Source organism: Aethalodelphis obliquidens, unplaced genomic scaffold (assembly GCF_003676395.1).
Source record: "Aethalodelphis obliquidens isolate GAN/ISIS:26980383/991018 unplaced genomic scaffold, ASM367639v1 scaffold27, whole genome shotgun sequence".
NCBI classification, from domain to species: Eukaryota; Metazoa; Chordata; class Mammalia; order Artiodactyla; family Delphinidae; genus Aethalodelphis; species Aethalodelphis obliquidens.
In genome coordinates, this window is record NW_020837971.1 from 18,375,031 (window position 1) to 18,394,819 (window position 19,789).

Consider the following 19,789-nt stretch of genomic DNA (forward strand, 5'->3'; position numbering starts at 1 on the left):
AAGGTTCCAGCTGGAGACTCAGCAGAGGAGGAGCTCCACGTTCTGGCTCATGGTGTCACGTGGGCCACGGATGGTGCCAGGGAGGAGGCCTGGCCCTGGAGGCATGGAAGTGAGATGAAGGGCTGACACCCAGGGGCAAGGCTGGGGGTGAGCCCGGAAGCTGTGGAAGTTTGGGGGAGATGAACGGCCAGGAAGCTGAGGCACAGAGCTAAGGGCACCGGCGTCCCCATCAGCTCCGCTCTGCCGATGCAGGTCTGTGGGCTGGGCAAGCTGCTTAACTGCTCTAGGCCTCCTTGCCACGTCTCTAAAATGGGGGTAACGATGGAGGTACTTTGGAGCCCCTGTGAAGATGCTTAGTTCGGTTTTCCAGTAACAGCCTGAAGAATGGATCTCTGCTTAAAGAGAGGGGACGTGGTGGCATTTTTAAAGACACCTCTCTCGGGTGTCCACTATTTCAGATGTTGTAGCAAGCAACCCCCTCAGACAGACACTGTGATCCTCTTGGAGGAAACAGAAAAATTAAAGCACAGAGAGGAAACCACCCATTACTATCATTTGTGCATTCACTAGTTTCATTCATTCAACACACATTTATTAAGTGCCTGCGGTGTGCCAGGCCCTGGGGGTACAAAGTTGGGTAGTGTACAGCCCCTGCTCTCAAGGAGCTCACAGGTCTAGGGGAGAGGCAGACACGTGTACAGGTAAGTCACGCTGCGCGTGCTGAGTGTTGCGACAGAGGTGTGAACGGAGCGCTGTGGGCGCACGAGAGCCAACAGGAACCCCCCCCGAGGCAGGGTCGGTCAACACTGAGTAGCACAGTAGCCCCTGCCCACGGCGGGCCCTTTCCTCAGCGGGCAGGACCAGGTCACCGAGGCCGATGCTGAGGCTCGCTGGAGGGAAGGCCGACCTCTGCCTCCTCAGGGCAGCGCCCCAACCCTGTCCCCGGCACCAGCTGCCCGGGCTGCAGCGCTCAGGAGCCACTCTCCACTCCAGAGGCAGAGAACGGGGAGCAGCTGTACGAAAGGCCAAGCCACCAGGGGCCTCGAAGTTCAGAGACAAAGGACAAGTTACTGCTTGTGTCTACCCCTCCTGCCCCAGGCTTCTTATACTCCCGAGAGCATCTCTGAGCTGATCTGTGAGGTCACATCCTTCCCTGACACTGCGTAGGCCACTCCAGACCTGGGCCCCGTCCGTCACTTGGCTCCCCTCTCAGGAGCTGGGCACAGCCCCACGTGGACACCCCCATCAGAACAGGCTGCTCGCGGCGGGCCTCTGGCAGCTGGACTCCTTTTCTTTCGATGCTTCACAGCCGTCGTACCAGCTCGATGAGCTGCTGAATGTTCTTGTTTTGGTTGGACAGGCCATTCCGGATGTTTTCCAGCAGGCATCTCTTCAGTTCAAAAATGGCCTCACTGTACCCCAAGCTCACAGCGGCCATGGGGGGCACTCCATGCCACAGGCCGGGGATGTGCCAAATGTGCTGCTTCTCAGGGTCACAAAAGGCCAGGCCAGCCAGCGTCCGGATCCCGCCACCCTGATGCTCCATTTGCACCGTGGCTCTGCTCGCATCCCTGGGCTCGTCCAGGAGCTGCTTCCTCTCTCTCGGCTTGGAGCCGGGGGCAGACGCATCCTGCAGGCTCTGGTACACAAACTGATAGTTGGGCATGTGCCCTGTTTTCTCCAGCCTCAGAAACGCATGCAGAATAGCCGGCGGAATGTCCCTCGTTTCAGCTAAACTGACCACAGTGACATTGCTCAGCCCCATAATCAACGTGGCCAGGGAAGCCTCTTGCTCAAACCTCTCCCCTGCCTCGGTCAGGACTCCGCCTATCAAGCCCCCGGAGTGGATTACCAGGATGTGGTCACAGCCCAGGTCCTGGCTGAAGCTCTCGGCCACCGTCAGGAGCTGCATGAAGGCCCCTCGAGGACCACGGCCCCTTCCCGTGGCAAACCGCAGCCCAAACATGGTGTTGAGGAGGGTGGACTTGCCTGTGCCCGGCACGCCGAGCACCGACAGGACGACCAGGCGCGACCTCCTCTCCAGGCGGACGTGCAGCTCCTTCAGGAGCCCCGTGACCCAGCGCAGGGGGGTGCTCAGGGTGTTCCCGTCGATCAGCTCCAGGGGGAGCCCCTTCAGCAGCAGTTCCAAGGCCAAGCCTGGGAAGTGCGCGAACCGCCTCTGCCCCGCCGGCAGCTTCCCGGCCTCCACGAGACAGCTTTCGGCCTCGTAGAACTGCCCCATCTCCCGCAGGAAGTGTTCCACCCCCAGGGGCTCCGGCCAGAGGGGCTCGCTGAAGTCCACGGCCCCACGGTGCTTTGCTCTCAGGGTAAGCATCGTCTCCGGAGACGCTCTCGGCCTTGGCTGGGCCGCCCGGGCCAGTCCCCACTCCATCCACCTCAGGAAGTACTGCTTCTCGCCCAGAGAGGGGCTGCTGATGCCCGAGATGAACTCCTGAAGCCCCCAGGCAGGATCGTGGCCATTCTGCTGCGTTCGAAGTTCCAGCAGCCGATGCCTCAGCTCAGCCCTGCACCTCTCAGGAGGGTCCCCAGCCCACTGGGCCTGGCAGAGCTCCCTCTCCACCTGGGCCGCCTTTCTCCAAGGGTCCCCCTGCAGCCGCAGCTCGGCCCGGCGGTAGGCGTCCGAGTCCTTGATCTTCCTGGTGATCTGCTCCATCCGGTCCTTCGCCCGCTGGCACTCGTCGCAGTCCTCATCGACCTTCAGCCCCAGCTTGCGGGCCGCATGCGCCATGTCCTCCACGGATACCCTCCTGCAGGGGGCCCGGGTCACGTGCGCCACGATGGCGCGGATCCGGCGCACGAAGCCCGCACTGTCCGTGCTGCTGACCTTCACCAGGACGTGCGAGGGGTCCATCTTCAGCACAGGGATTAACCTGTTCAGAAAACGCAGGTTTGTGTTCCGTTTCCCGCGGTAGGGGCTCAGGATGAAGTAGTATTTCGTGGCCGACCCCTTCATGGAGTACAGCAGTTTGTATTCCTTCTTACTGATGTTGTCAGTCAAGATGAACACGGCCGAGGAGATTTCTGTCAAGAGCTTAAACTGCAGCCAGTGAGAGCCGATGTCACCTCTCAGGTTCAGAAAGGCCACGGGCTCCGGGAAAATGTCCAAGTCCTCCCTGCCACTGGGAAGAAACCAGGAAATTTCCACCAGCCCGTCTGCAATCTCCCGAGGGTTGGTGCCCAAGTTCAGATCCCGATGCCAGAAACAGTCCCGCTGCCTGTGGCCAGGGCTGAGCACGGCGTTGAGAAGCTGGGACTTGGAGTTGCTGCTGACCTCCATGCGCACAAAGGCGAAGGCGGGCGCTCGGGACAGGACCACGCTGTCTTCTCTGAAGCTGCCCACCGCCCTTGGGGGCTGTGACCCCCATGTCCGCACAGTCCCCCTCATGGCCCACAGCAGAAACGTGTGGTAGTGGTTTTCTGGGTCGGGCAAAACGAGAGGGAGTGCAAACTGGCAGAGGGACATTTTTAGCACGATTTCTTGTTGCAGGAAACTATCTGAGGAAAGCAGAAGGGCACAGAGAAGGTCTAAGGGGTTCACAGGCGTATCGGGTGTTGGCAGCTCGGAGAAGGAATAGATGTCCGCAGAGATGTCGTCGGCCGTGTCCCAGTAGATGATCTCCTCTTCCACCTGGCTCTCCTTCTCCGCAGGCCTGGTGTCCGGGGGTACGTCCAGCACCATGGTGGTGTTCCTGGCTTCGGCGTTGAGGGCCTGCAGCTTCCTGAGGAAATTCCAGGGCAAGTCTTTGGGAGCCTGTGGAGCCCAGTTCTTCATGCTATCACTACTGATCTGCAGGGAGTCCTGGAGGCTGAGTTTCTGTGCCTGGTACGTCTCTAGTCCCAGGAGGGACAGCATTTCTTGTAGTCTGCTCCTCTCCACTGTGGAGAGAAATGAAGATATCAGCGCTTACCCTGCGTGTCAGGGACCCAGGTTAGAGGTGGGGAGGGGAGAGCCCAGCCTGGCGTGTAGGAGGTGGCCTCCTTCAGGGTAAAATGCAGGCACCCCTAGGCCACCTGAGACCAAGACAGAAGCACCATCACCCACCCCAGATCCAAGTGGGGTCGGAAACATGTGACATGGGAGAGGGAAGAGAAAAGGACGTCTGGGGGCAACAGTTAAGAATTGGGAGGAAATGTCTGGTTTCTCTTGAAACCTCTGAGATTCAGCAACACCAATCCCAAATTTAATTGGCTAGAGTGAGCAGCTGTGCACCCTAGATGTGGAACACAGGCCCCATTCTCTGGCCACGCCTCCGCTCCCTCCAAGATACTCCTGTGCTTCTGGCCCAGCAGTGGACTCCCTAACCCTGTCACCAGGAATTTCCCACGGGGGACACAATCACTGATTCACTGTGGTTTTCTGGTTAATGTTCTCTGCTCTTTACAGACAAGCTGGAAAATGTGTAAAGGAAACAGGGAGTTACTACTGGGTACAGAGTAACAGAAATCACAGATAAATAACATTTTGCAAAACTGAAGCCACTGATAAAAATACTTGGTAGAGATTATCACAAGTCTGTACTTATTTGTTCAGATTTTCAACCATAACATCCAATACAGTAAGAATTCTTACAAGCACTAGATGCTCAGAACAGTAAGGCCACCTGCAAAGGTTTCATCCACCGACCCCGTTCTTGGCCATGGCATCTTACCAATTTTCATTGCATATAATTTCCTGCATATAATTAGTAAACTTTAAATGGTAAGTCTATTAACAAAATAAATCAATACAAATCCTGCTGAGCTCCAGGATTCTCTCCATTCTTTTCTCGAAAGAGGAAGCTACTATGCCTGTGCTGCTACCTTAAATGTGGATATAAACCACAGGAGGAAGCGCAGATGATCAGCCCTCTTCTTGTTTCCCAGGAAGTCATATGATGGGTTCGGGACCGTGCCTGGTGAACGGCAGGACTCAAAGCACTGGAAAAGAGGTGTCTCGTTCCCCTGTAGGGGTCCACTTGCTGCCTAATGTCTCTCTTCAGAAACTCCACACTCCACAGGGGCTGAGAGAGTTCTATGGGCTGTGCCACCACCCCAGAGAGTACAGGAGCTGGCAAACTTGTTGCAGAAACTAAAGAACTCTATGGAGAGGGAGACTGTAGTAGAAATCCATCATATAAGTAACTCGGGTTTCTGAGTGTTGCCTGCATGAAACCAGGGACACTGTTTTTCTTATCCAGACAGAGAACAACTGTTCTTACGTAGCATGGTAGCTAAGCGCAACAGGGAAAAGCCAGAGCAAACAAACCTATTAATATATGCACTCACGCCCAGTCCGGGACCCTTGGCGGATCTATTATTGAAACCACTGGATCAGACGAAAGATTCCCAAACTTGGATGTGCTTTCGAATCACTTTGGGAACTTGTTAAAAATAAGATTTCTGGGCTTTACTTCCAAAGATACAAACTCTCTGTGTTAACGCTGTATGGTAACAGGTCCCCGGGGAGTTGTCTCTCTGGCAATATTATTTATGGCACATAAAGGGTTAATGGACTAGCAGTGATTTTGATGCAGTCACAGGGGTTGGAACTACCGGCCCAGGTGATGTCTTCCTTCAATAGGACAGGCAACGAGAACAGAGAGAAGAAACATACCTGTTGGAAAGTCACTGTCCTGAGCCTCATTGGGACCATCTAAAAAAAGCAAAGGAAAATGAAGTGTCAATCAAATCAGGTGGCTTGAATTGACACAAATTAATTTAAGCTAAACTCAGAACCCTCTCTCTTCCTTAATAAGGTAGCAACCTCTCCCAATTGTTCAAAATCTAAAATCCCAGTTATTGTTCACTTTGCCCTCTTTCCCCAGTCCAATCTGGTGCCAGATCCTGTAGTTTCTCCCTCCATAATGAAACTCACCATCATCTCCTTCCATTTCTCTCCATTCCAAATCTGGAAGAAAAAGACATACGCACACAGTTAGTTTCATCAGCAAGTTAGGACCCTCCTATCAAAAAGTTCAAGTGGGGGCTTCCCTGGTGGTGCAGTGGTTGGGAGTCCGCCTGCCGATGCAGGGGACACGGGTTCGTGCCCCGGTCCGGGAAGATCCCACATGCCGCGGAGCGGCTGGGCCCGTGAGCCATGGCCGCTGAGCCTGCGCATCCGGAGCCTGTGCTCCGCAACGGGAGACGCCACAACAGTGAGAGGCCCACGTACCACACACACAAAAAAAAGTTCAAGTGAAGATATGGTAGCTAATGTTTATTTTGAGTACTATTATTAGCTTCGGTTTTTCCTACGTAAATTTCATTTGTTGACAACCCCAAATATGACACAAAGTTGTAATAGCTACACACAAAATAATGATTTGCTCTAGGATATACTCCTTGTAAAATTTACTAAATTTTGTGAAAATAAAATATAAATAACTTCATGAAACATACATAGATTAATCTTTGATTTTAGAAACTATTTAAAATATAAGTTGATATAAGTTCTTTGGTTTAATTTCAAGATTACCTCCTACAAACTTTATTTTTATTCTAGCATAAGGAGTTCCTGTTATCACTTAAAATGATGCACATATATGGGGGGAGGGCATAGAGTGGGGAATAGCTATAACTCACAAGTAGACGTACTTGTTCAGAGTCTCTAACAGCATAATGTATTCATCAACACTAAGTACTTTTAATTACTGGATTATTTAATTTAGTGCTCTTCAGATATTTACGTCGGGAAAAAAGACCATAAAACTCTAGATTTGCCAGCAAAAGGGGAATGATGGGAGCAAGACTTCTCTGTACATATTTTTATTGTTTCAACTTTTGATCCAAGTAAAAGTATCACCTATTTCAAAATTAAAATTGTACTTTTAAAAGCTTATGAATCAGGAAAAAATTCTGACAGTTTCAGATTTATTCTCTCATGATTTCCATATAATCAGATAGATAAACAATTCAGTCGTCTTTGATGACATCTCTGGGAGATACACATGAAGAGCTGGAAAGAGAAAAACAAGAGAAGAGGAAGGGGGCTTTGGAGAACATGAGCATGAACATACTAGAGAAGACACAGATGATTCATACAGATTGAACCACAGTGTTGAGCAGTCAAAAGATTATTTTATTCACAGTGGACAAAAGACATCACAAGAATTTTTCCAAGGAGCCTAAAATGCCATCTGAGAAGGTACAATGGTTAAAGACGAGAACGGAACACCTAGAGAAGCCTGAGATGGGATCAAGATGGCTCCGAGAGAGTGGTTTTGAGCTGGAAGCAAGGAATAAACTTCAGACTCAAAGGAGAGAGGGCCTTGCTCTGCTAGTAACAGGAGACAGCTCTGATTTGGAACAGAGAGATAATAGGTGGATAAAGTCAAGGATGCACAAAGTGGCCGAAGGTTACGCTGTCAGACTAAGGAAATCGCTGATGAGGGGTGGGAGAGCTTCTGAGTAGAGAGCACTGGAAGCCATGATAACCACTGGTCACCAGCAGACTACAGAAGAGGAGGCACAGGGCTTCAGCCAAGGACACAAGCCAGCAGCAAATACAGGAGGCCAGCAAGGGCTTGGTACTGTGGGCCAAGGTCTCCGCTATATTTTCTGTTGGACAAGAACTGGTCAGGGTGGAACAGGCTTGGGTTCCAACCCAGTGGGGATGTTGGGCTCAAATGGAACACAAGGGGCAGAATGTGGACAGGACCTACCACTGAAAATGAACTCTAAGTGGGGCAATTAAAACCATCTCAGCCATCAAATTGAATGACTGTTTTTTTCAATTATAAAAGTAGCCAGTACTCACGTTGTAGAGTTTTTCACCACATTTTGGAATGTTTGTTATTGGGCAGTAAATGGACATTTAAGACACTATTTGACACCTTGGGGCTGTTAGTGTTAAGAATGAGCTATGGACACCGACATGCAAAAGAATGAAGTTGAACTCCTACCTCACACCACATATAAAAATTAACTCAAAATGTATCAGTGACCTAAATATGAGCTAAAACCATAAAACGCTTAGAGGAAGACATGAGGGTAAATCTTCATAACCTTGAATTTGACAACGGATTCTTAGGTATGACACCAAAAGCACAGGCCACAAAAGAAAAAACACATAAACTGGACTTCATCAAAGTAAAAACCTGTGTGCATCAAAGAACATTATCAAGAAAGTGAAAGACAACCTACAGAGTGGAGAAAATATGTGCAAATCATATGTGATTGGGTCTAGTATCTAGAATACATAAACAATTCTTACAACTTCATAACAAAAAAGACAAAAAAAACTCAATTAAAAAATGGGCAGGGCTCCCCTGGTGGCGCAGTGGTTGAGAGTCCGCCTGCCGATGCAGGGGACACGGGTTCGTGCCCCGGTCCGGGAAGATCCCACATGCCGCGGAGCGGCTAGGCCCGTGAGCCATGGCCGCTGAGCCTGCGCGTCCGGAGCCTGTGCTCCGCAACGGGAGAGGCCACAACAGTGAGAGGCCCGCGTACCGCTAAAAAAAACCCAAAAAAAAAACCAAAAAAAAATGGGCAAAAACTTGAATAGACATTTCTCCCAAAAGATATACAGATGGCCAACAAGCACATAAAATGATGCCCAAATTCATTACTCACTAGGGAAATCAAATCAAAACCACAGTGAGATACCACTGCACACCTACTAGGATGGTGATTTTTAGAAAGGGATAGAGGGGCTTCCCTGGTGGCACAGTGGTTGAGAATCTGCCTGCCAATGCAGGGAACACGGGTTCGAGCCCTGGTCTGGGAGGTTCCCACATGCCGCGGAGCAACTGGGCCCGTGAGCCACAACTACTGAGCCTGCGCATCTGGAGCCTGTGCTCCGCAACAAGAGAGGCCGAAATAGTGAGAGGCCCGCGCACCGCGATGAAGAGTGGCCCCCACTCGCCACAACTAGAGAAAGCCCTCGCACAGAAACGAAGACACAACACAGCCAAAAATAAATAAATTTATAAAAAAATAAAAATAAAAAAAATTTTTAAAAAAGGGATGGAAAATAACAAGTATTGACAGGATGGGGAAAAACTGGAACCCTTGTACCTTTCTGGTGGGACTGTAAGTTGTGCAGCTGCTGGGGAAACAGTTTGGCTGTTCCTCAAAAAGTTAAACACAGACTTACCATTTGACTGAGCAATTCCATCAGAGGTGTATACCCAGAAGAAGTGAAAACAGGGACTCAAACAAGTACAGGTACATGCATGTCCATAGCATCACTGTTCACAATAGCCAAAATGTGGAAACAACCCACATGTCTGTCAACAGATGAATGGATAAACAAAATGTGGTCTATCCATGCAATAGAATATTATTCAACCTTAAAAAGGAACAACATGGACGAACCCTAAAACACTATGCTGGGTGAAAGAAACTAAACAAAAAAGGGCCCATATTGTACGACTCCATTTATAGGAAAATACAGAATAGATAAACAAAGGCTTAACATAGGTTGGTGGTTCCTATAGGGACTGGGAGGAAGGAGGGATGGGAGAAACTGCTTAATGGATACACAGTTTTACTTTCAAGTGATGGAAATGTTTTGGAAATGAATAGATAAGTGGTGATTTTACAACTTTGTGAATGTACTAAATGTCATAGGATTATTCGCTGTAAAATGCTTTTTTCCCCAATATTTTTCCTTTTTAAAAATTGTGTTAAAATACACATAATATAAAATTTACTATCTTAAACATTTTTAAGTGTATAGATCAGTGGCATTAAATATATTCACATTGTTGCACAGCCATCACCACCATCCATCCCCATAACTCTATTCATCTTGTACATACGGAATTCTATACCTATTAAACAATAACTCCTCAATCTCCCCTCTCCCCAGCCCCTGGCAACCACCATTATATTATACTTTCTGACTTTATGATTTTGTCTACTTAAGTCACATAAGTGGACGCATACATTATTTATCTTTTTGTGACTGGCTTCTTTCACTTAGCATAACGTTCTCAAGGTTCATCCATGCTGTAGCATACCGTAGAATTTCCTTCCTTTTAAAGTCCGAATAATATTCCGTTGTATGTATATACCACATTTTGGTAATCCATTCATTCACTGATGGACACTTAGGTTGCTTCCATGTTTTAGTTATTGTGATTAATGATGCTATGAACCTGGGTATACAAATATCTCTTTGAGACATTGCTTTTGATTTTTTTGGGTATATACCCAGATGTGGAATTGCTGGATCATAGGGTAGCTCTATTTTTAATTTTTTGAGGAGCCTCCATACTGTTTTCCACAGTGGTTTCACCATTTTACATTTCCACCAACAGTGCACAAGGGTTCCAATTTCTCCACATCTTTGCCAACCCATGTTCTTTTCTGTTTTTGTTTTTGTTTTTTTTTTTGCGGTATGCGGACCTCACACTGTTGTGGTCTCTCCCGTTGCGGAGCACAGGCTCCGGACGCGCAGGCTCAGTGGCCATGGCTCATGGGCCCAGCCGCTCCGCGGCATGTGGGATCTTCCCAGACCGGGGCACGAACCCGTGTCCCCTGCATCGGCAGGCGGACTCTCAACCACTGCGCCACCAGGGAAGCCCTTCTGTTATTTTTATAGTAGCCATCCTAATGGGTGTGAGGTGGTATCTCACTGTAGTTTTGATTTGCATTTCCCTAATATAATTAGTGATGTAGAACATCTTTTAGACTGCTTATTGTCTATTTGTATATCTTCTTTGGAGAAATGTCTATTCAAGGACTTTGCCCATGTTTGAATCAGGTTTTTTTTTTTATTGTTAAGTTTTAGGAGTTCTCCATATATTCTGATATTAATCCCTTATCAGATATATGATTGCAAGTATTTTCTCCCACTCTGTGGGCTGCTTATACTCTGTGGATAGTGTCTTTTTGATGCACAAAATTTTTAAATTTCCATGAAGTCCAATTTGTATATTTTTTCTTTTGTTGCAGGAGCCTTTGGTGTTACGTCCAAGAAATTGTAGCCATATCCAAATTCATGAAGCTTTTGTCCAATGTTTTCTTCTAAGACCGAGTTTTCAGTCTTACATTTAGGATTACATTCATCCATTATGAGTTAATTTTTGTATACAGTTTTAGGTAAGAGTCCAACTTCATCTTTTGCAAGAGAATACCCAATTTTTCCAGGACTATTTGTTAAAAAGACTGTCCTTCATCCATTGAATGGCCTTGGCACCCTTGTCAAACATCATTTGACTGTATATGCAAAGGTTTATTTGTGAGCTTCCTATTCTGTTCCATTGGTCTGTATATCTGTCTTTATGCCAATATCACATTGTTTTGATTACTGTAGCTCTGTAGTAGGTTTTGAAATCAGAAATTGTGAGCCTCTAGTTTGTTCTTCTTCAAGATTGTTTTGGCTATTCACTGTCCCTTGAGATTCCATATGATTAGAATGAATTTTATATTTTTGCAAAAACTGTCATTGGGTATTTGATAGGAATTGCACTGAATCTGTACATTGCTTTGGGTAATATTGACAGTTTAACAATGTTAAGTCTTCTGCGGGGAAAGGCAAGATAGGGGTAGGGGATTAAGAGGTACAAACTACTATGTATAAAATAAATAAGCTACAAGGACATATTGTACAGCACAGGGAATATAGCCAATATTTTATAATATCTATAAATGGAGTATATAACTTTTAAAAATTGTGAATCACTGTTGTACACCTGAAATTTATATAATATTGTAAATCAACTATACCTCAATAAAACAAACAAACAATATTTAGTCTTCCAGTCCATGAACTTGGTAACTCTTTCCACATATTTATATCTTCTTTAATTTGTTTGAAAAACGTTTTATAATTTTATTGTACAACTCTTTCACCTCCTTATTTAAGCTAATTCCTAAGTATTTTATTCTTTTTGACACTATTGTAAATGAAATTGTTTTTGTATTTTCCTTTTCAGGTTCTTCATTTTAGTATAAAAATGCAATTGAGTTTTGTGTGTTGGATTTGTATTCTGCTACTCTGCTGAATTCATTTATTAGTTCTAATAACTTTATGTGTGGATCTTCAGGAGTTTCTATGCATAAGGTCTTATCATCTGCAAAGATAATTTTACTTCTTCCTTTCCAATTTGGATGCCTTCTTCTTGCCTAACTGCTCTGGCTAGAACTTCCAGTACTAGATAGAATAGAAGTGGTAAAAGCGGGCATCATTCCCTTATTCCTGATCTTAAAGGAAAAGCTTTCTGTTTTCACCATTAATGTTTACTGTGGGTTGTTCATATAAGTCTTTTATTATGTGAAAGTAGTTTCCGTCTCTTCCTACTTTGTTGAGTGGTTTTTTTGTGTGTGTGATGAAAGGACATTAACTTTTGTCAAATGATTTTTCTGCATCAGTTGAGGTGATCACGTGGGTTTTTTTCTCCTTCATTTTGTTGATGTGGTATAGTACACAGGTCTATTTTCATATTGTTAAATCATCCTTGCAATTCAGGAATAAATCCCACTTGGTCATGGTGTATCATCCTTTTAATATATTGCTGAATTCTGTTTGAATATTAGTGTTTTGTTGAGGATTTTTGCATCAATGTTCATAATGGATATTGGCCTGTAGTTTTCTTTTCTTGTAGTGTCTTTATTTCGACTTTGGTGTCAGGATTATGTTGGCCTTAGGAATGAGTTAAAAAATGTTCCCTCCTTTTCAATTTTTTGGAAAAGTTTGAAAAGGGTTGGTATTAGTTCTTCTTTAAATGTTTGGTAGAATTCACCAGTGAAGCCATCAGGAGCAGGGCTCTTCTTTGTTGCAAGGTGGTTTTTTTGTTTTAATTATTGTTACTGATTCAATCTGCTTACTCGTTATAGGTCTATTCAGATATTTTATTTTTGTGTGATTTAGTCTTGTTAGGTTAGGTCTATGCAGATTTTCTGTTTCTTTGTAAACTTTGTGTTTCTAGGAACTGTCTTTCACCTAGGGTTATCCAATTTGGGGGCATATAGTTGTTCATAGTACTCTATTTTTTATTTCTAAATGTCCCCACTTTCATTTCTGATTTTAGCAATTTGAGTCTCTTCCCTATTTTGTTCTTAGTCCACCTAACTAAAGGTTTGTCAATTTTGTTGATCTTTTCAAAGAACCAACTTTTGGGTCACTGATTTTCTCTATTCTCTATTTCATTGACCTCCACTCTAACCTTTATTATTTCCTTCCTTGTGCTAGCTTTGCATTTAGTTTGTTGTTCTTGTCCCAGTACAACTTAAGGTTGTAAAGTTAGGCTGTTTATATGAGATGTTTCTTGTTTTTAATGTAAGCATTTATAATTATAAATTTCCCCCTCAGTACCACTTTTGATGCAGCCCATAAGTGTTAACATGGTGTGTTTACATTTTCATCTATCTCTTCTTAACTATTTTCTGATTTCCTTGTGATTTCATCTTTGATCCACTGGTTGTTTAAAAGGACGTTGTTTAGCCTCTGCAATTTTGTGAATTTTCCAGTTTATGTTATTGATTTCTAATTTCATCCCACTGTGGTCAGAGAAGATACATTGTGTGATATCTGTCTTTTAAAAAACCACTGAGATTTACTCTGTGGTCCTACATATGGTCTATCCAGGAAAATGTCCCATGTGCACTTAAGAAGAATATATATGCTGTTGTTGTTGGGTGGAGTGTTCTGTATAAGTCTATTAGATCTAGTTGGTTTATCGTGTTGTTGAAGCCCTCTATTTCCTCGCCCATCTTCTGTCTGGTTGTTCTATCCATTATTCTGAGTGGGGTATTGGAATCTACAACTATTATGGTAGAACTGTCTATTTTCCCCTTCAATTCTGTCAGTTTTGGTCTCATATATTTTGATGGTCTGACATTAGGTGCATAAATGCTTATAATTATTATATCTTCTTGCTGTTTTGAAATATTTGTTAACATGTAATGTCCTTCTCTGTCTCTTGTAACTGTTTTTGATTTAAAGCCTATTTTGTCTGAAATTAGTATAGCCACTGCCATTCTGTTTTGGTAATTATTTGCATGTAATATCCTTCTCCATCCTTTTACTTTTACAAGTTTGTGTCTTTGGATCTCAAAAGTGAGTCTCTTATACACTGCATATAGTTGGACCATGTGTTTTTATCAATTCTGCCAGTCTCTGTCTTTTGATGGGAGAGTTTAACCCACTTACATTTAAAGTAATTACTGATAAGGAGGCACTTATTTCTGTGTTTGTGCTATAGAAACAAATTTTCTATAGGCCTATAGCTTTTTGTCCCTCATTCCCTGCATTCCTCTCTTCTTTTGTGTTTAGTTGACTTTTAAGTAGTGAAATGTTTGAATTCCTTCTTGATTCCCTTTTGTGTACATTCTATAACAATTTATTTTGTGGTTGCCATGGGGATTACATTTAATGTCGTAATGTTGTAACATTCTAATTTGAATTTATAGCAGTTTAACCTCAACAACATACAAACACTCTGCTCCTTTACACTCTGTCCCCACTGCTTTTGGCTTTTGATATCACAAAATTACATCTTTATATAATGCGTGCCCCCAAACATAAATTAATAACTCTTTAAATGCATTAGTCTCTAAATTACATACAGAACAAGATTTGGAGTTATAAACCAACAGTAATGCTAGCTATTACATTGATTTTTTAATTTAAATATATTGGTCTCTTAAATCATTTAGAAAACAAAACATGCAGCTACAAACCATTGTTACAATAATACTAGCCATTATAATTGCCCATGTATTTGCCTTTACTGATATCTTTATTTCTCTGTACAGCTTAGGGTTACGGTCTAATGTTCATCTTTGCAGCACACCCTTGAGCACTTCTTCCAGGGCCAGTCTAGTGGTCACAAACTCCCTCAGCTTTTGTTCATCTGGGAATGTCTTGATTTCTCCCTCATTTTTCTTTTTTAATTAATTAATTTATTTTTGGCATTGGCAGGCAGAATCTTAACCACTGCACTACGAGGGAAGTCCCTCTCCCTCATGTTTGAAGGACAGTTTTGCTGGATACATGAATCTTGGTTGACAGTTTTTTTTTAAAAGCACTTTGAATATATCTGCCTACTATCTTCTGGCCTCCAAAGTTTCTAATGAGAAATCTGCAGATAATCTCTTTGAGGATCACTTGTGTGTAATGATTTGCTTCTCACTTGCTGCTTTCAAGATATCTTCTTTTTCTATTTATTTTAAAAATGTAATGATAATGTGTCTTGGTGTAGGTCTCTTTGAATTCATCTTACTTGGAGTTCATTGAGCTTCTTGAATGATTACATGTATGTCTTTCTTTACATTCAGGAAGTTTTCAGCCATTATTTCTTCAAATATTCTCTGTGCCTCTTTCTTTTCTCCTTCTGGGACTCCCACATGAGTATCTTGGTCCTTTTGATGATGTCCAGTAGGCTCTATGTGCTTTTCTTCAATCTTTTCTCTTTCTGCTCCTCAGCCTTGATCATTTCCATTGTTCTATCTTCAAGTTCACTGATTCATTCTTCTACCTGCCAAGTCTGCCTTTGAATCCTGCTAGTGAATTTTTCATTTCAGTTATTGTACTCTTCAGCTCCAGAATTTTGTTTTCGTTTATTTTTAGGTTTTCTATCTCTTTATTGATATTCCCATTTTGTTCACTCACCGTTCTCCTGATTTTCTCCATATCTTCCTTTAGTTCTTTCAGCATCTTTAGGATTGTTGTTTTAAAGGCTTTTTCTAATATATCTGCCATAGTCTTTTCAGGGACAGATTTTGTTGATAGATTTTTTTCCTTTGAATGGGCCATACTTTCCTGTTCATTTGTATGCTTTATGATGTTTTTGTTGAACATCTCTGAATGTAATAATGTGGTAACTCTGGAAATCAGATTCTTCCGCCTTACCCAGGGTTTGCTATTGTTATTTTGTGTCTGTTTTTTTGGTTTTGATTGTTGTTGGCTGTCTCTGTGCTGAGGATCAGCCTAAGGTGTAAACTTAAGGTCTTCTCTGGTCTTTTCTGAGCATTTTCCTGGAAATGCACAATCACTTTCTAATTTTCCCCATATATGCAGCTGTTTCTTGGGGGTGGGGTTGGTTTTTTTTTAGTTATTTTTTTTTTTTTTTATTTTTGGCTGTGTTATGTCTTCATTGCTGTGCGTGGGCTTTCTCTAGTTGTGGCGAGCAGGGGCTACTCTTCATTGTGGTGAACAGGCTTCTCATTGCAGTGGCTTCTCTTGTTGTGGAGCGAAGGCTCTAGGGCTTCAGTAGCTGTGGCACGCAGGCTCAGTAGTTGTGGCTCGTGGGCTCTAGAGTGCAGGCTCAGTAGTTGTGGCGCATGGGCTTAGTTGCTCTGCGGCATGTGGGATCTTTCCAGACCAGGGATCGAACCCGTGTCCCCTGCATTGGCAGGAGGATTCTTAACCACTGCACCACTAGGGAAGCCCCTATGCAGTTGTTTTTGAATGTTCTAGTCTTTAATGTGTGCCTTACAAAAGAGGAATAAGCAAAAAATGATGCAGAGAAGGTGTTGGCCTTTTAATTCCCCAGTAAGTCACTTCAGCTGGAGGGGGAGGGGCTTGCAACAATGTCTGGAGGTGTGACAACTGCTGTCCCCCTCTTTGTCTTCACTTCTGTGATCAGAAGCAGCCATCAGCAATTAGAGCATAGATACTTGATATTTGGAGGGCAGGGGTTTTTTGCCCACCCTCATTCCCACAAGCTGTGTCAGGTTGCTCTAAGATCATGTGCACAGCTGCCTGCCACTTGGCTGGGGGGTGGGAGATGGGTAGCTGCTACTGTGTTAAGAGCTGAAACTGACCAAAATTAACTGCAGTTTACCCTCTAATTCTTCCCCTGGAAGTTGCAAGCCTTTGACAGACTCTAGAGTTCCAGAATAATTACATCAGACAGATTCTGCCAGCACAACTGTTGTCCAGGTGGGGAGAGGGATTCCTGGTGCTTCCTGCTGTGCCATCTTCCAGAATTCTCTTTAATGATTGAAAATAAATTTTTTTTTTAAAGAATGAGTTATGAAGTAATTAGAGTCCTCAGACTTGAGATAAGGCAAATACATTCTATAGGATGATTATATAAAGCACAAATCAGGCAGAACTAACCCTGCATCTATGCTTTTGGAAGTCTGGAGAGTGGTTACCCCTGGCAGAGGCAGGGTAGGAAGTGATTAGAAGGTGGACTTCTTAGGTGATGGTTTTGTTTGGCTTCTTCTCCTGGATGCTGGTTAACTTAGGTCAGTTCATGTTTGTGAAACTTTATCAAGCTATGCACTTACAATATGGGCACTTTTCCATATGTATATTATACTTCAATACAACTTTTTTTTTAATCTTATAGGTTGAAGAGCTTACTTTAAGTCTTAAAAATAAAATATGTACTGAAGAGGAATTCACATACCTCAGAAAGAAATTTTTTAAAAACAATTACACAAGGCTTATTCACTGGAGAGACACACAAAGATAGAATTTGGGGGAAGGGCCAGAAGGTCTCTGAGCCTCAGTTTCCTCAAATGAAACAAAGGACCAATAATAACTATCTTATGAGGCTGTTGTAATAGGGCAGCCTAGCTCACAGTAGGCCAGTAAGGTCGTTTCTTTTCCTCAGCCCACTCTCAAATTTTCTTGCCTGGTGTTCTATAGCAATGCCCTCTAATAGAACGTCTTGTGATGGAGCACATGTTCTACTTCTGCACTGTTAAACATGCAGCCACTCGCTGTATGGCTACTGAGTACTTGAAATATGGCTAGTGTGAATGAGGAAGTGAATTTTTAATTTTGTTTAATTTTAAAGTGTGTGCCTAGTGGCTAGTGTATTGAGTAGCACAACTCAAGATCTTGAGACACTGAAGGGCTTTGGGCAATTACTGCTTGATCCCAACTTTGCTATGAGCCTTGACCAACCGGCCATGAACTCCCATAGTGCCAACCTTCTAGAATTTAAGTTCCATGAAGACCAGGACTTTTGGCCATTGTATTCACTATTGTTTCCTATATTCACAATCCCTACAACAAGGCCAGCACATGGTAAATAGTCAATAAATATTTGTTTGAATGAATAAAATAAAACTGGATTAACCCAAACGTATTTGCATATTTTTTGTGGGGTTATTTTTGCATAATGCTATTAATATCCAATAGAACACATTCATTGTGAGAAGCACCAAACTAATGAAAGATAGATCCAAAATGAGTTATTAAGAGAAATTAAGATGTCTAGAGTGTGGCCACCACCCCTTAAAGACGAAGTCATGAGGGGCAGCTACAGCCCCACCTCCCCAAATCCCCAAAGAAAGAAAAACCAGCTTGTAAGGACCATGATCAGGAAGACTACAAGTCCCAGTCTCCTAGGGACAGTCCCAATTCATACCTCTTGTCCCAACAAAACACACTGCTCACTCTCAGGTGTGTCCAGTTTAGAAACTAGACAGTTGCCCTCAACACAGGTCAGAATGGCAGGAACAGCAACGTGCTGAAATTGGAGTAATGTGCTCCCGGTAAAACTGTGTGGTAAATACCTTTTTAAAAGTGAATCCTATTTTGAATATATGAGGGAAGCTTAAAAGATCCTTAAATGGGTCTTCTTGTAAAAGGGAAAATAAAAACCTTAGGCTTATTTATTTTGGAGGTCCATGATCCACAGCCCAGGGTGGTGCTGGGATCCAGAATCCCAATGGGCCAGAAGAAACAGATCTGCTTCCGAGTGGACAGAAGCCCAACTTTACCTGCAATGGCCACAGCTGTTCGTCTCTCAGATGCTTTTATTTCTGGGGGCACTTCTCCCAAATCTGAGTGTCTGAAACAATTTCAGAAGAAAATTATAATTAAATTAATGAAATACCACTTTCACCTATCAAACTGGCTGCACATCAAAATCTCTTGAGGAGCCTTTAGAAACTACAAATCCTGGTTACACTCCAGATCCTCGAAACCAGAATCTCAAAGCCAGGACTGGGCATCTCTGCTTTTAAAAGTGCCCACGCTGGTCTAGAAAAACCAGCACTCTCAAAAACTGTGAGACAGAGCAAACAGCCATTCAGAAAAACATAAAACTATACCTATCCTTTGACCAGTAATTCCACTTCTACCCTAAGGAAATAATTAAAATTTAGTTACAAATATGTTGATGACAACTTTATATATAATAGTGAAAAACTGGACGCTTTTTTTTTTTTCTTTTTTTTTGGTCGTGTTGGGTCCTCATTGCTGTGCACGGGCTTTCTCCAGTTGCAGCGAGTGGGGGCTACTCTTCGTTGCAGTGCACAGGCTTCTCGTTGCGGTGGCTTCTCTTGTTGCGGAGCGTGTACTCTAGGCGCGCGGGCTTCAATAGTTGTGGCACGTGCGCTCAGTAGTTGTGGCTTGCAGGCTCTAGAGCTCAGGCTCAGAAGTCGTGGCGCACGGGCTTAGCTGCTCAGTGGCATGTGAGATCTTCCCAGACCAGGGCTCGAACCCGTGTCCCCTGCATTGGCAGGCAGGTTCTTAACCACTGCGCCACCAGGGAAGTCCCCTAGATGCCTTTTAAATCAAAGTACAATAATAGGAATTATGGTACGGTCTTATTCTGCAATCATTAAAAAATATTCTATGGATCTCATTTTGTCGACAAAAAGTTGTATGATACGTTATGGAACGATGTTAATGATATGTTCATTAGTGGGGGGAAAGTCAGGTTATAGAAGAGTATGTACAGTGTGATTACTATTTAATAAAACTATGTCTATTCATCTATAGGTGTATACAGGGAGATCTAGAAGGATGTTCATCAAAAGTTAATAGTGTGGGCAGGGAAAAAAAAAAAGGTATTGTAATTTCTGGGCTTCCCTGGTGGCGCAGTGGTTGAGAGTCCGCCTGCCGATGCAGGGGACACGGGTTCGTGCCCCGGTC

General features: G+C 43.9%; 1 protein-coding gene across 7 annotated transcripts in view; it reads right to left on the minus strand.

Annotated features, from left to right (window-relative positions):
• Positions 1-567: 567 nt before the first annotated feature.
• The window catches only part of URGCP (upregulator of cell proliferation), a 93,339-nt gene continuing 74,117 nt past the window's right edge, over positions 568-19,789 (minus strand). For 6 of the 7 annotated variants that reach the window (XM_027124080.1, XM_027124079.1, XM_027124078.1 and 3 more), the window contains 4 exons: positions 18,631-18,701; positions 5,876-5,908; positions 5,615-5,653; positions 568-3,897 (listed from right to left, as the gene is read on the minus strand). In XM_027124080.1, coding sequence (XP_026979881.1) covers positions 1,304-3,897; positions 5,615-5,653; positions 5,876-5,891 — 2,649 coding nt within the window. In that variant the 5' untranslated portion in view covers positions 5,892-5,908; positions 18,631-18,701 and the 3' untranslated portion in view covers positions 568-1,303. Of the gene's footprint in view, positions 3,898-5,614; positions 5,654-5,875; positions 5,983-6,198; positions 7,735-18,630; positions 18,702-19,789 lie in introns of those variants that run through there. The other variant, XM_027124075.1, reaches the window with a different exon arrangement.